This window comes from Hordeum vulgare, chromosome 2H (genome assembly GCF_904849725.1).
Source record: "Hordeum vulgare subsp. vulgare chromosome 2H, MorexV3_pseudomolecules_assembly, whole genome shotgun sequence".
Taxonomy (NCBI): Eukaryota; Viridiplantae; Streptophyta; class Magnoliopsida; order Poales; family Poaceae; genus Hordeum; species Hordeum vulgare.
In genome coordinates this window covers 347,462,540-347,477,385 of record NC_058519.1, presented here as the reverse complement: position 1 = coordinate 347,477,385, position 14,846 = coordinate 347,462,540, and the positions used below count along the sequence as shown (strand labels likewise).

At 42.7% G+C, this 14,846-nt stretch overlaps 1 protein-coding gene across 1 annotated transcript; it reads right to left on the bottom strand.

Moving 5' to 3' along the window:
- Nucleotides 1-3,099: 3,099 nt before the first annotated feature.
- LOC123427146 (molybdopterin synthase catalytic subunit-like) lies at nucleotides 3,100-3,510 on the bottom strand. Its single transcript, XM_045111119.1, has one exon. It carries the CDS (start codon nucleotides 3,508-3,510, stop codon nucleotides 3,100-3,102), a length of 411 nt encoding a protein of 136 aa, XP_044967054.1.
- Between the last annotated feature and the right edge of the window lie 11,336 nt (nucleotides 3,511-14,846).

Sequence of the window (14,846 nt, the reverse complement as noted above, 5' to 3'; positions counted from 1 at the left end):
TCTTGGCCTGGGAAGTAAGGGAGAAAATCTCGATGGTTGAGCAATGTCTCAGATTGTCTCAGTACTACAATCCCTTGAATATAGTGATTGACGTAGTTCTCCAAAGTCAGTGCCACCAAGCTACAGAGCTTCGTGATGAACTATAACATATCAAGGATAGAGATGATGATCCTAGAGCTATTCATGATGTTTGACACCGTGAAGGTATAATTCAAGTAGGAGCATCAAGTGTTGATGGTTAGTAAAACCACTAGTTTCGAGAAGTGCAAGGGTTAAAAGGGATACTTCATGAAATGGCAAACTAGTTGCCACTATAGTAAAGAAACCCAAGGTTGAACCCAAACCCGAGAATAAGTGCTTCTATTATGAGGGGAACAGTCACTAAAGCGGAACTACCCTAGTTACTTGGTAGATGAGAAGTCTCGCAAAGTCGACAAAAGTATATTGGATATACATGATATTGATGTGTACTTTACTAGTACTCCTAGTAGCACCAGGGTATTAGATACCGGTTCAGTTTCTAAGTATTAGTAACTCAGAATAAAACTGACAGAATAAACGGAGACTAGCTAAAGGCGAGGTGACGATGTGTGTTGGGAGTGTTTCCAAGGTTGATGTGATCACCATCGCACGCTCCATCTACTTTCAAGATTAGTGTTGAACCTAAATGTTGTTTGGTGCTTGCGTTGAGCATGAACATGATTGGATTATGTTTATAACAATATGGTTATCCTTTTAAAGATAATAATGGTTATTATGTTTACTTGAATAATACCTTCAATGTTTATGCACCTAATATGAATGGTTTATTGAATCTTGATACATGTTCATAACATTTGATGCCAAAAGAAACAAAGTAGTAATGATAGTTCCACTTACTTGTGGCATTGCCGCTTGTGTCATATTGGTGTAAAATGCATGAAGAAGGTCCATACTAATGGATCTTTGGACTCAGTCATTTTTTAATCGTTTGAGAGATTTAAACCATGCCTATTGGTGTAATCGCATGAAGAAACTCCATGCAGATGGATCGTTTGGACTCACTTGATTTTGAATCACTTGAGACATGAAAATCATGCCACATGGGCAAGATGATTGAAGGCCTCATTTTCAAGTGAGATGGAACAAGAAAGTAACTTATTGGAATTAATACATTTTGATGGATGCAGTCTAGTGGGTGCTGAGGCACGCAGCGGATATCATTATGTTCTTACTTCACACATGATTTGAGTAGATACTGGTATATTTACTTGATGAAACACAAGTGTGAATTATCGAAAGGTTCAAGTAATTTCAGAGGGAAGTTTAAAATCATAGTGACAAGACGATGAAATGTCTATGATATGATTATAGAGATGAATATCTGAGTTGTGGAAATTGTTTCACAACTAATGCCACCTGGAACACCATGGTGTGATGGTCTGTCCGAACATCATAGCCGGGACCTATTGGATATGGTGCATACTATGATGTCTCTTATCGAATTACCACTATCATTTTTGGGTTAGGCATTAGAGACAGCCGCATTCATATTAAATAGGCCACCAGATAATTCCGTTGAGATGACACCGTATAGTTTGGATAAACCTAATCTGTCGTTTATTAAAAGTTTGGGGCTGCGATGCTTATGTGAAATTTTTTAAGCCTGATAAGCTCGAACCCAAAGCGGATAAATGCATCTTCATAGGATACCCAAAACAGTTGGGAATACCTCCTATCTCAGATCTGAAAGAAAAATGTTTGTTCCGAGAAACGGGTCCTTTCTCGAGAAAAAGTATCTGTCGAAAGAATTGAGTGAGTGGATGGTGGAAACTTGATGAGCTTATTGAACCGTCACTTCAACCAATGAGTAGAAGGGCACAGGAAGATGTTCCTGTCGTGCCTACACTAGTTGATGATGGTGATCATAAAGCTTCGGATCAAGTTATTACAAAACCTCGTAGGTTAAAATGGAAACGTACTACTCCAGAGTATTACGGTAATCCTGTCTTATAGGTCATGTTGCACGACAACAATGATCCTACGAGATATGGAGAAGCGATTGTGGGCCTGGATTCCGATGAATGGTTGTACACCATGAAATCCGTGGTAGGATCCATGTAGGAAAACAAAGTGTAGACTTTGGAAGAACTACTTGATGGTCGTAAGGCTGCTAGGCATAGATGGATCTTTAAAAGGAAGACGGATGATGATGGTAAATGCCACCATTAAGAATGCTCGACTTGTCGCAAAGATATTCCGACAAGTTCAAAGAGTTGGATACGATAAGACTTTCTCACTCGTAGTGATGCTAAAGTCTGTTGAAATTATGTTAGCAGTTGCTGCATTATTTATTATGAAATCTTGCAGATGGATGTAAAAACATTGTTTACTCAACGGTTTCCTTGAGGAAAGGTTGCATGTGATACAACCAGAAGGTTTTATCGATCCTAGGGATGCTAACAAGTATGCAAGCTCCACCGATCCTTCTATGGATTGGAGCAAGCATCTCGTAGTTGGAATATATGCTTTTATGTGATTATCAAAGCTTTTCGGTTTATACAAAGTTTATGAGAAACTTGTATTTCCAAGAAAGTGACACTACAATAAATATGCTCATACATGACATTTTTAAGACGTCGTTGATGAATTCGTCATAAATTTATGACGATTTCATCCGAGATTGTCGTAAACCGTTTGAGGGGATCAAATCTACATATAAATTACGATGATGTTAGTCAAAAACGTCATAACCGCATAAGATGAGATCGTCATAACTTTTCCGACGATTATAAAAATGGCGTAACATGTTCTAACTATGTTGACATGTCACTCATGGGTCCATTATATCCCACCTCATCTTATGCGGTGTTAATCCCTGAAATATGATATACCTTGAGTGGAAATTTTAGTGACATCATTTTACAATACACTCTTGATAGTTGCTTCACAAACACACATATTTTTAACACTTCAAAATTATTTTTAGTGTTACAAATCTCACACCAATCAAAACACAGAACTACCCTTCCCACGGATCATGCAGCAAACACCGTTGGATGCTACGAGATCCAACAGCAGCCATCAATCCCGACCCCTCTCAGTCTTACCCACGTAGCCCTATCCTCTCGTCCCTTCTCCTCCATGCACTAGAGCCGCCAGCCCCAACCATCTCCTCTCTGATCCAGATCGGACGGCCGCCACGATCGCAATGGCCTCGCCATCGGGGACCGTCCTGAGGCGGTGCGCCACGGCCAGCCAGCATAGCTTGTGGGCGGCGCGGGCCTCGCGGAGGATGGCCTCGAGCCGACGCCGCGCCATGGACCCGTATGCCTCGTAGCGGAGCTCCACCACGCGTCTCCCGTCGAAGTGGTCCCGCGTGGTGCCCTCGAAAGTGGCGATGGCGCCCGCCGACAAGTTGCGGACGTGGTCCACGTACTGGCCCATGTCCAGCCGGCACGATCCCTCGTCCAGCATCTCGACCAAGTCCTGGCACCTCGCCTCCATCGTCGGGGCCTCGTAGCCGGCCATCGAGGGGAGCTGTGCGCCCGCGCTGCTGGTTGATACGTCCATTTTACATCATGCTTTCATGTTGATATTTATCACTCTATGGACTGTTATTATACTTTCTGGTACCATACTTATGCCTTTTCTCTCTTATTTTGCAAGGTTTATTTGAAGAGGGAAAATACCGGCACCTGGAATTCTGGAGTGGAAAAGGAGAAAGTCTGAGTCCCCTATTCAACGTGGATTTTTTTGGGAATATATAAAAAATACTGGCGAAAGAAGTGTCAGAGGGGAGCTGCCAGGGGCCCACAAGCCTGGTTGCTGCGGCCTACTCCCCTTGCCGCGGCAACAGGGCTTGTGGGCACCCTGGTGGCCCATTGGCCCCCCTCTTTTGCTATATGAAGGGTTTCGTCCAACAAAAAAATCAGGGTGGAGCTTTTTCGTGTATTCTCCGCCGCCACGAGGCGGAAATTGAGCAGAACCAATGTAGAGCTCCGGCAGGACGATCCTACCGGGGAAACTTCCCTCCCGGAGGGGGAAATCGTCGCCATCGTCATCACCAACACTCTTCTCGTCGGAGGGGAGTCATCTCCATCAACATCTTCATCAGGACCATCTCCTCTCCAAACCCTAGTTCATTTCTTGTAACCAATCTCCGTCTCGCGATTCTGACTGGTACTTGTAAGGTTGCTAGTAGTGTTGATTACTCTTTGTAGTTGATGCTAGATGGATTACTTGGTGGAAGAGTTTATGTTCAGATCCTTGATGCTACGGAGGACACCATACTGCAGACAGAACTGCTCATAAGGTATTGCAGTCAGGTTTCTATTGGCCCACTCTCTTCAAGGATGCACGTACGTTTGTCTTGTCTTGTGACGAATGCCAAAGAATAGGGAACATCAGTAAGCGTCGGGAAATGCCTATGAACTATTCACTTGTCATTAAACCATTTGATGTCTGGGGCTTTGATTATATGGGACCTTTCTCGAGTTCCACTTGGTATACTAAAATCTTAGTTGCTGTGGATTGCATCACTAAGTTGGTAGAAGCTATCCCCACTAGAAATGTTGATCACCACACCTCTATTAAGATGCTTATAGAAGTCATTTTCCCAAGATTTGGAGTCCCTAGATATCTGATGACTGATGACGGTTCACACTTCATTCATGGTGTTTTCCGAAAGATGCTCGCTAAGTATGATGTCAACCATAGAGTTGCATCTCCTTATCATCCTCAGTCCAGTGGTCAAGTGGAGTTGAGTAATAGGGAGATCAAATTGATCTCACAAAAGTCCGTCAAAAGATCTCGAAAGAATTGGTCTGGCAAACTTGACGATGCACTATGGGCTTATAGGACTTCTTATAAGAATCCCTTGGGCATGTCGCCGTATAAAATGGTTTATGGTAAGGCGGCCTGTCATTTACCTCTTGAGCTGGAACAAAATGCTTATTGGGCAATCAAAGAGCTCAACTTCGATTTCAAACTTGCCGGTGAGAAGCTGTTGTTTGATATCAGCTCGTTAGATGAATGGAGGGCCCAGGCATATGAGAATGCCAAGTTGTTCAAGGAAAAGGTTAATAGATGGCATGATAAAAGAATACAAAAACAAGAGTTTAATGTAGGTGATTATGTCCTGCTATACGATTCTCGCTTAAGATTCTTCGCAGGCAAGCTTCTCTCTTAATGGGAAGGTCCCTACGTTGTCGAGGACGTATATCGTTCTGGTGCCATCAAAATCAATAACACGGAAGGTAATTTTCCTACAGTGGTAAATGGGCAAAGAATCAAGCATTATATCTCTAGTACTCCCATAAATGTTGAGACCAATATCATCAATATCATAACTCCAGAGGAGTACATAAGGGATGTTTATCAGCCTGTTTCAGACCCTGAAAACGAAGAGGTATGTGTTTCGGTAAGTAATTGGACTCCGAAACTTTTCCAATAGGAAATTTTCTCCGTTTTGGAATTTATGGAAAATTAGAAAAATAAAAAGCAGTCCGGAGAGCGCACGAGGCGGCCACAAGCTTGGTTGTCGCGGCCTCCCCCCTGCCGCGGCAATTGGGCTTGTGGGCACCTCGTGTGCCTTCCGGACTCTGTTTTCTTGCGGGGCACTCCTTCTGGTCCAGAATAAATCATTAGATATACGCCGGGGGTTTTGATCTCCATATCGCGCAGTTTTCCTCTGTTTTTGTTTTGAGCCTGTTTCTGTTGCAGATCTAGATCGTCATGACTTCCCCAAAAGTTCCTAAGGACAAGATCTTCGAGAAGGTCATCAATCCCTACCTCACGGAAGTATTGCAACACCCCCAATCTATCAAGATGAGCGAGGGGATGTTGCACATCCGCGATGTTGAGGGGCCTAAGAAAACCGGAAGCGTGGAGACGAGGCTCGAAGCAATGGAGCAACAAGTCTTCAAGTGCCAAGGGATGGTGGAGCGTGGACTCAACGCCAACCACATGATGATCACGGAGTTCACCAACAATCACAAGATGGATTCCATTGACATTGGGAAGCACCTCTCCAGGCTCTATGACAGGGTTGATCAACTCCAGGGCCAGGTCTATGACCTGCAGAACCAAAACTGTGAGTATGAGTATAGATTTAAATCAATACGGTTGGCTGCAGATTTGAGGATTCCTGTGACTCGTACATCCTGCCATGATGGAGCACCTATGCCTTGGAAAACGGAGGATCAAACTCATGTTGCAACTACACCACCATCACCACCAAAGTAAGACAACTAAGAATTGGTATGGGCAACTCCCTTGGCTTATGTCAAGCTTGGGGGAGTTGCCCTGGTATCGTATCACCTTTATATCTTTTGCTTTTACCTTCGTTTTAGTTCTTTCCTTTTCAGTTTTTATATCTTCTCTTAGTGGAATAAGTCTTTAGTGTTTAGTTTGAGTCTTTTGCCTTGTGTCTCCCCCGATGTATTCGAGCTTGCGAGCTATATAATAAACAGTATCTTAGTCAAGGGCTTTGTTTTGTGCCGTGATCAAAAGTATGAAATAACGATAGTATGGAAGATCATGAGATGATCTTATGGAAAGTGATAGGTTCACATATAACAAGTATGATGATTGAAACTTGTTGAGAATAGACCAACATAGACCTCAGTCATTGTTGCAATTAATAAGAAGTAATAAGGAAAGAGAGGTTCACACATAAATATATCATCTTAGACACTTTCTATAATTGTGAGCACTCACCAAACTATTACATGCTTAGAAGTAGATGTTGGACAAGGAACACAACATAATGAATTATGTTTGCTTGGTTCCAAACAATGTTATATGATTAGAGATCCCTTAGCATGTGACGATTGCTTCCACCTCATATTATCCAAAACTCCCGCACCGAGTAGAGATACTACTTGTGCATCCATAAACCTTCAACCCAGTTTTGCCATGAGTGTCCATCATACCTACCTATGGATTGAATAAGATCCCTCAAGTAAGTTGTCATCGGTGCAAGCAATAAAAATTTCTCTCTAATATGCATGATCTATTAGTGTGTGGAAAATAAGCTTTGTACGAACCTGTGATGAGGAAGACATAAAAGCGACAGACTGCATAATAAAGTTCTTTATCACAGGAGGCAATATAAAGTGACGTTCCTCCACAATAAGAGGACACACATCCAAACCTCAAAAGCGCATGACAACCTCCGCTTCCCTCTGCGAAGGGCCTATCTTGTACCTTTAGTTTTTGCCCTTGTAAGAGTCATGGTGATCTTCACCAATTCCTTATTTAGCCTTTTTCTTGGTGAACGTCATATACTTGGGAAAGATCTATATTCATATATCAACTTGGAGATGAGTACTTATGCTTTATTATTGTTGACTTTACCCTTGAGGTAAATGGTTGGGAGGCAAATCTATAAGCCCCTATCTTTCTCTGTGACCAACTGAAACTTTGATACCATGAGTACCACGTGAGTTATAACAATTGTGGAAACAAAAGAGATGATTGAGTATGTGGATTTTCTTTATAAGCTCTTATTTGACTCTTTCTGATGTTATGATAAATTGCAATTGCTTCAATGACTATGGATTGTTGTTGGCTACTTCTCGGTAAGGTTTTTATTTCATAATTTGCTTTGGGAAGGAATTGTTACTTTCCCATAAGAATCATTATGATGTATTGTTGTTCTATGTGTGATCATGATGCCATCATGTCCGTATTATGTTTTATCGACACCTTCATCCCTAAACATGTGGACATGTTTATGGATCTTGGTTTTCGCTTGAGGACAAGCGAGGTCTAAGCTTGGGGGAGTTGATACGTCCATTTTGCATCATGCTTTCATGTTGGTATTTATCGCTCTATGGACTGTTATTATACTTTCTGGTACCATACTTATGCCTTTTCTCTCTTATTTTGCAAGGTTTATTTGAAGAGGGAGAATACCGGCAGCTGGAATTCTGGACTGGAAAAGGAGCAAGTGTGAGTCCTCTATTCTGTGCAACTCCAAATTCCCTGAAAATCAACGTGGATTTTTTTTGGGAATATATAAAAAATACTGGGCGAAAGAAGTGTTAGAGGGGAGCTGCCAGGGGCCCACAAGCCTGGTTGCCGCGGCCTACCCCCTGGCCACGACAACATGGCTTGTGGGCACCCTGGTGGCCCACTGGCCCCCCTCTTTTGCTATATGAAAGGTTTCGTCCTAGAAAAAATCAGGGTGGAGCTTTTTCGTGGATTCTCCGCCACCACGAGGCGGAACTTGAGCAGAACCAATCTAGAGCTCCGGCAGAACGATCTTGCCGGGGAAACTTCCCTCCCGGAGGGGGAAATCGTCGCCATCGTGATCACCAACACTACTCTCATCAGAGGGGAGTCATCTCCAGCGACATCTTCATCAGCACCATCTCCTCTCCATACCCTAGTTCATCTCTTGTAACCAATCTCCGTCTCGCGATTCCGATTGGTACTTGTAAGGTTGCTAGTAGTGTTGATTACTCTTTGTAGTTGATGCTAGTTGGATTACTTGGTGGAAGAGTTTATCTTCAGATCCTTGATGCTACTCATTACACCTCTGACCATGATTATGATTATGCTTCGTGAGTAGTTACTTTTTTTTCCTGAGGACATGGGATAAGTCAGGCTGATAATAGTCATGTAAATTTGGTATTCGTTCGGTATTTTGATATGTTATATGTTGTCTTTTCCTCTAGTGGTGTTATGTGAACGTCGACTACATAACACTTCACCATCTTTGGGCCTAAAGGAAGGCATTGGGGAGTAGTAAGTAGATGATGGGTTGCCAGAGTGACGGAAGTTTAAACTCCAGTCTATGCATTGCTTCGTAAGGGGCTGATTTGGATCCACTAGTTTAATGCTATGGTTAGACGTTGTCTTAATTCTTCTTTCGTAGTTGCGGATGCTTGCGAGAGGGGTTAATCATAAGTGGGATGCTTGTCCAAGTAAGGGTAGTACCCAAGCGCCGGTCCACCCACATATCAAACTATCAAAGTAACGAACGCGAATCATATAAACATGATGAAACTAGCATGACAGAAATTCCCGTGTGTCCTCCGGAGCGTTTTTCCTCTTATAAGACTTTGTTCAGGCTTGTCCCTTGCTACAAAAGGGATTGGTCCACTTTGCTGCACCGTTGCTACTACTTGTTACTTGTTACGTTTCTCTTGCTACGTTTCACCTCACTACACCATCACTTGTTATCGCTACTTTCAGTGCTTGCAGTTATTACCTTGCTAAAAACCATTTATCAGAGCCTTCTTCTCCTCGCTGGGTTCGACATTCTTACTTATTGAAAGGACTATGATTGATCCCATATACTTGTGGGTCATCACTGGTGAGTTTGTGATTTGATCTGGGTGCATCACTGTGGCAACCTACTCAGGCAAGAAGCAGACCTGGGCTTGCAGCTCGCTGCAGTACCTGAGCCTGTACGGCTGCGGCTTCGCGTACACCATCACCACCACCACTAGCATCAGGTAGTCGCCGCCGGCCAGCAGTTGCATTAGTTGCACCATCCATCGAGCAAGAATCATGTGACTTGGAGTAGAATTACTACATAGCTTGCCTTCCTTTTCATGTTCGCCTAGTACGTGTTGTTGTTTTAAGCCGATCGTTTGCCATGCTGCATGGCGATTCTAAAGGCCAAATGCTACCACGCGCACGGGCACGACGCGCCCTGCAGTTTCGACGGAAGCTACTACATGCTCATGTTCGGTTGGGCCCAGCTCCTCCTCTCCTTCATACCGGACTTCCACGACATGGCGTGGCTCTCCGTCATTGTCGCGGTCATGTCCTTCTGCTATGCGTTCATCGGCCTCGGCCTTGGCCTCGCCAGCACCATCTGTAAGTACTATGCCCTGCTTCTTTTCCGGCCTGGCCAGGTAGTAAATCAGGTAGTAATACTTTCAGTAAACCACCGAGCATGATGACATCCCGTTTTTTCAGAATTAGTACTTACTGTATTTGGTAGTACTGTCAGTAAACCACCGAGCATGATGACACCTTGTTTTGTTTCGCTCGTGTGCCAATACTGTAGGACACCCTCAAGTCGCTACTTGCCGAGAACAAGACAATGAAGAAGGCGTCCATCATCTCCATCCTCGTCACCACCTTATTCTACCTCTGCTGCGGCTGCTTCGGCTACGCCGCCTTCGGGAGCGACACGCCGGGGAACATCCTCACTGGCTTCGGCTTCTACGAGCCCTTTTGGGGAGCCCTATTGGTGAGAGGGAGTACATGCTAAATAATTATAGTTGGGGAGAACTAGGTAAAGAGGGAGTACATGCTAAATAATAAAAAAACTAAATACTATGAGTCATAATAATATTCCATACAGGATTAGTAGCTCTAGATTGTCAACAAAAACAACACTACTTGGTCACACTGAAATAGCCCCCAACTAATAGTAATAGTCTATTTGTCAACATAGATGCCAGAGTAGCAAGCGACCCCTTGATGGCAGTCAAGGTCCAAAATAGACTACCTATTTAAGGCATACATATGTAACCGTCAATTTTTAACCTTTTAAAACTCAGGTCAACTAGCTTTCAGTAACAAGAATAGCAGAGCTGAACACAGTACTATGTGCCAGCTTAAAGCTTTAGTTTATTATTACTTTCTAAAAAGCACTAGATAATCATCTAAGTTAATCTTTCATCCAGATTAACCTGCCAAAATTCAGTCGCACGTATGGATGCAACATGTAACTCTTGATTAACTAGATTATCATGTCTCGATCAATTCAGACTAGCTTTATAAGTTCTTAATTAGATTGCATAATTTGCGAAACACGTAGATATATACTAAGAGGTCAGTAGTCATAATCAGGATGCATGATCAGCGCAGCTAGTAGGTATATACAGCAAAACACGTACATATATATATCAGGAAGGTGAACTCCACCTTCCTGGTCGTAGACGTAACGTCAATTGTCGCATGAAATTGTTATTGGAGACGGTGTGTACTGTACATAAGGGGAACTGGGAACTGTGAACAATTAAATTCTCTTGCATACGAAAAACAATTCGTATGTTATTGTGAGCCTGTTCCGTAGGGAGGAGCGAGATTTATATTATGGTAGGACGGTTGTTACTATCCAATGGAAAACTAAACTGCTCGTTTGTTCCTTGGCAATAATTTGTTCTACTCGAAAAACATTTTGCGGGCGGCTGGCAGCTTCATTGCTCTCTCTTTTAATCCTATATATGCATCTCACAATGGGAATAATTCCTGTTCTCACTTATTTGCCTTAGTGTGTACTAGTAACAACATATATACCACAATTTGTAATAAATAACTAGTTATGCCTCTGTTATATTTGGGTTCTTTCTCCTGACCCTTGAATTTTCTCCATGACAGGGAAGTTGCTGTTGCAGCAAGGCCCTCTAAGAAAATATGTGATGCCTGTGCATCTATTTCCTCACCCTCATCGGGATCTCATGCCGGTGGCGGCGAGCAGGGGACGCCGCAACGACGGACAAGGGAAGGAATTTCACGTATCGACGCATCACCGGTTGTTGGTGATTTGGTAAGCATCTGGATTTATTATCCCTTAGAGCTACTTGACAACAGTTTATTAATACTGAAAAATTCCCTGAGCATCCATATGGACGTGTGGTTTTGTATAACTGGTCTAATGAGATTATTTTTGTTTATACGCAGCTCAATTAGGTAACGGTGAATCGAAGATAGTACTTATTCCTGTTGTAGTTGATCTAAGTCTCCATCCATTCCTTTTACCTGGGAATTTTTCTCTTCATTGTCTTTGGTATTCTATTCAATGTTCTGAAGTGGATTGATACGAAGATGCATTTCTTAAAGTCTTTCTCAGTTGGATGTTTTCTCATGATTTTGCCAGTCATATTATATTTCATTATAAATGCATTACATAAAACGTATAGTATGTTGCATGTAATGAGTAATGACCCTTGCTCGTTTGTACATAACATAAAAGTGACCAACGACACTCTATGGGGAATTCATGAGTATTTGTTATGATCAATAGTTGCATCTTCTTTCATGGGTAGACAATGATTAAATGGCTTGCTCTATTAATCTTGCCAACTAACGTTAATGAGGTTATGACAGGAATAGTTGCATCTTCTTTCATGAGTATGTTTCAGGGATAGATAAGTGTGACAGGAATCAGTACCAAATGAACTACAAAAATGCTATTTTTGATTTCTCTAAGTTGGTCTGATGCATTGCAATTTAGTTGTCCCGTCTTACTTTTTCTCAATGCATAGAGTTGTTCTTCATTTGCTACTAGTATCACATCATTTTCCTGTTTGACTTGTATGAGTATTGCAGTACTGCTTGTGATGCTGTCGTCAAAGCTCTTGCCAGAGATGGAAGTCGAGGAAACTAAAAAGAGGGAACAGTTGTTATCTGGAGTAACGAATCTACCTGTTCCTTCTCAAATGGAATTCTGTTTGTTTTTGCTAGTGGAATGAAGTCCATTGTAGTGACAGTAGCAGATGTTTTTGCTATAGTGACAATAGTCCATTATAGTGACAGTAGTAGATGTGCCATTGTTCTATTTCTGAAATGTAATTCTGTTTGTTTTTGCTATATTCCTCTTTACGAAATGTATTTAGGAGATGGCTTATTGTGTTATGTAAACCTGAGAGATGTATTATGTGATGTTATATGATGGATGATTTTAATTCGACTTGGAGTTTTCTTGATTTGAATATGAAATAGTGTTGGATTTAATATTGGACAAATTTTTGGGTTAAAAGGCCCAACAAATAGAAATGAAACCAAGTTTTGGAACAAAAAGTTGCTGAATTGGAAAATGGAAAAAGGCCAAAACTAAAACTGGATCAAATATATTTGGGAATTAAAAGGCCAGGGCCCAAATTATAATGATAAAAAAATTAAAAAAAATACTAAAGTGGTTGTAAATAGGCTAAGGCCAAAAAAGAAGCCCAATAAGAAAAAGCCCAAAAGAATAAATCCAGCCCATGTGATCAATTGAAATGGGTTGGGCTGATTTCAACCATGACATTTTGATTTCGTCGTAATTTTGCCACCTAGGACTGCCACGTAGGACTGGGTTTGATTGCCAACGACGATTTAGGATCGTCGTAAAGGTTACGACGATCCAGGATTCGTCGTAAAAGTTACGACGATTTTGATCAAAATATCGTTGTTGTTCATTTGTGACGCAACGTTTTTGACGCCTGGTTTTTCGTCATGAGATCGTCGTAAATTAAAAACCGTGATGATGTAGCGACGAAAAAATAGCGTCGTGGATTAGCATATTCCTTGTAGTGTGAGTGGGAGCACTATAGAATTTCTAATAAGTATATGTGGTTGACATATTGTTGATCGGAAATAATGTAGAATTTCTGGAAAGCACAAAGGGTTGTTTGAAAGGAGTTTTTGAAAGGAAAACCTAGATTGATCTACTTGAACATTGAGCATCAAGATCTATAGAGATAGATCAATACGTTTAATAGAACTTTCAAATGAATACATATCGTGACAACATTTTGAAGGAGTTCAAAATAGATCAGTGAAATAAAGAGTTCTTGGCTGTGTTATAAGGTGCGAGTATTGAGTAAGACTCAGAACCCGACCATCGCAGAAGAAAGAGAAGGGACAAAGGTCGTCCCATATGCATTGGTACGGCTCTATAGTATGCTATGTGGTGTACCGCACCTGATGTGTACCTTGCCATGAATCTGTCGAGGGGTACAAGAATGATCCAGGAATGGATTACTGGATAGAGATCAAAAGTTATACTTTGTAACTAGTGGACTAAGGAACTTTTCTCAATTATGGATGTGACAAAAGAGTTCGTCGTAAAGGGTTACGTCGATGCAAGCTTTGAGACAAATCTGGATAACTCTGAGTAGTGAACTGGATTCGTATAGTGGAGCAGTCATTTGGAATAGTTTCGAATGACACGTGGTAGCAGCATCTACAGGATAACATAGAGATTTGTAAAGCACACATGGATCTGAAAGGTTCATACCCGTTTACTAAAAAAACACATCTCACCAGGAAGATATGAAGAAACCCCATGGGTATTAGATTCATTACAATCATATAGTGATGTGAACTAGATTATTGAAACCCCATGGGTATTCGATTCGGTTATGTCGGTGCACTAAAGACTCGGGACTCCAGTGCCCCGGACTAGTGCGGGGACACCAGCAACCCCCTCCACAGCGGCAAGGCGTGTTGCTGGAGCATAGGGCGGGAACAAGACTCGGAAGCCCACCAAGTGCAGACTGCAAGCCCCCGGCAAGCGGCCGCGTGCTGCGAATGAAGAAGAGGCCCCGGCAGGGAGCTCGCCGCCCTGAAGGTAGACACTAACAAGGCAAAACCCTCCCGCCAAGGAAGAAGGACTGAGCCCCGGGAAGCCATGCTTGTCGGGAAGATTATCAAGGCCTCGGCAGGCCATCACCTGGCTGCCGAGAGGTACAAGAAGAGCCCCCCGCAAGGTAACCCTGCTCGGGAAGAAAAGAAGGCCCGAAGCGAGGCGCGGGCCCTGGGCGCCTTCGCATCCTGTGGACGCCTCCACTGACGAACATGCGACCGCCGATGCATGGACCACGCGTGCTCCCTGCCACCCCGACGTTGCCACGTGTGGATACATGTCCAACACCCCCTGACAAGGACAGGCAGCCTATCAAAGCATTTAATGCCTAGAGTAACACTGTGGCAGACGGTCGCCGCTGTTCCACTCGTGAACCCACCGTTCACCCACCGAGCCACTGTGGTGACCCCTTCGCCTATAAAAGGAGGCCCGAGGCTCAGTAGAAAGGACTTTTGGCTTTTTGACCAATCAAAGGGTTGTAAGAGGGACAGATGTACTATGAACTAAAACAAATAACCAAACACATGAAGGAGTACGGTTTTACGCA

Excerpts from the sequence above, each read along its gene's own strand:
- LOC123427146 (XM_045111119.1), bottom strand. The coding sequence starts at position 3,510 with ATGGCCGGCTACGAGGCCCCGACGATGGAGGCGAGGTGCCAGGACTTG.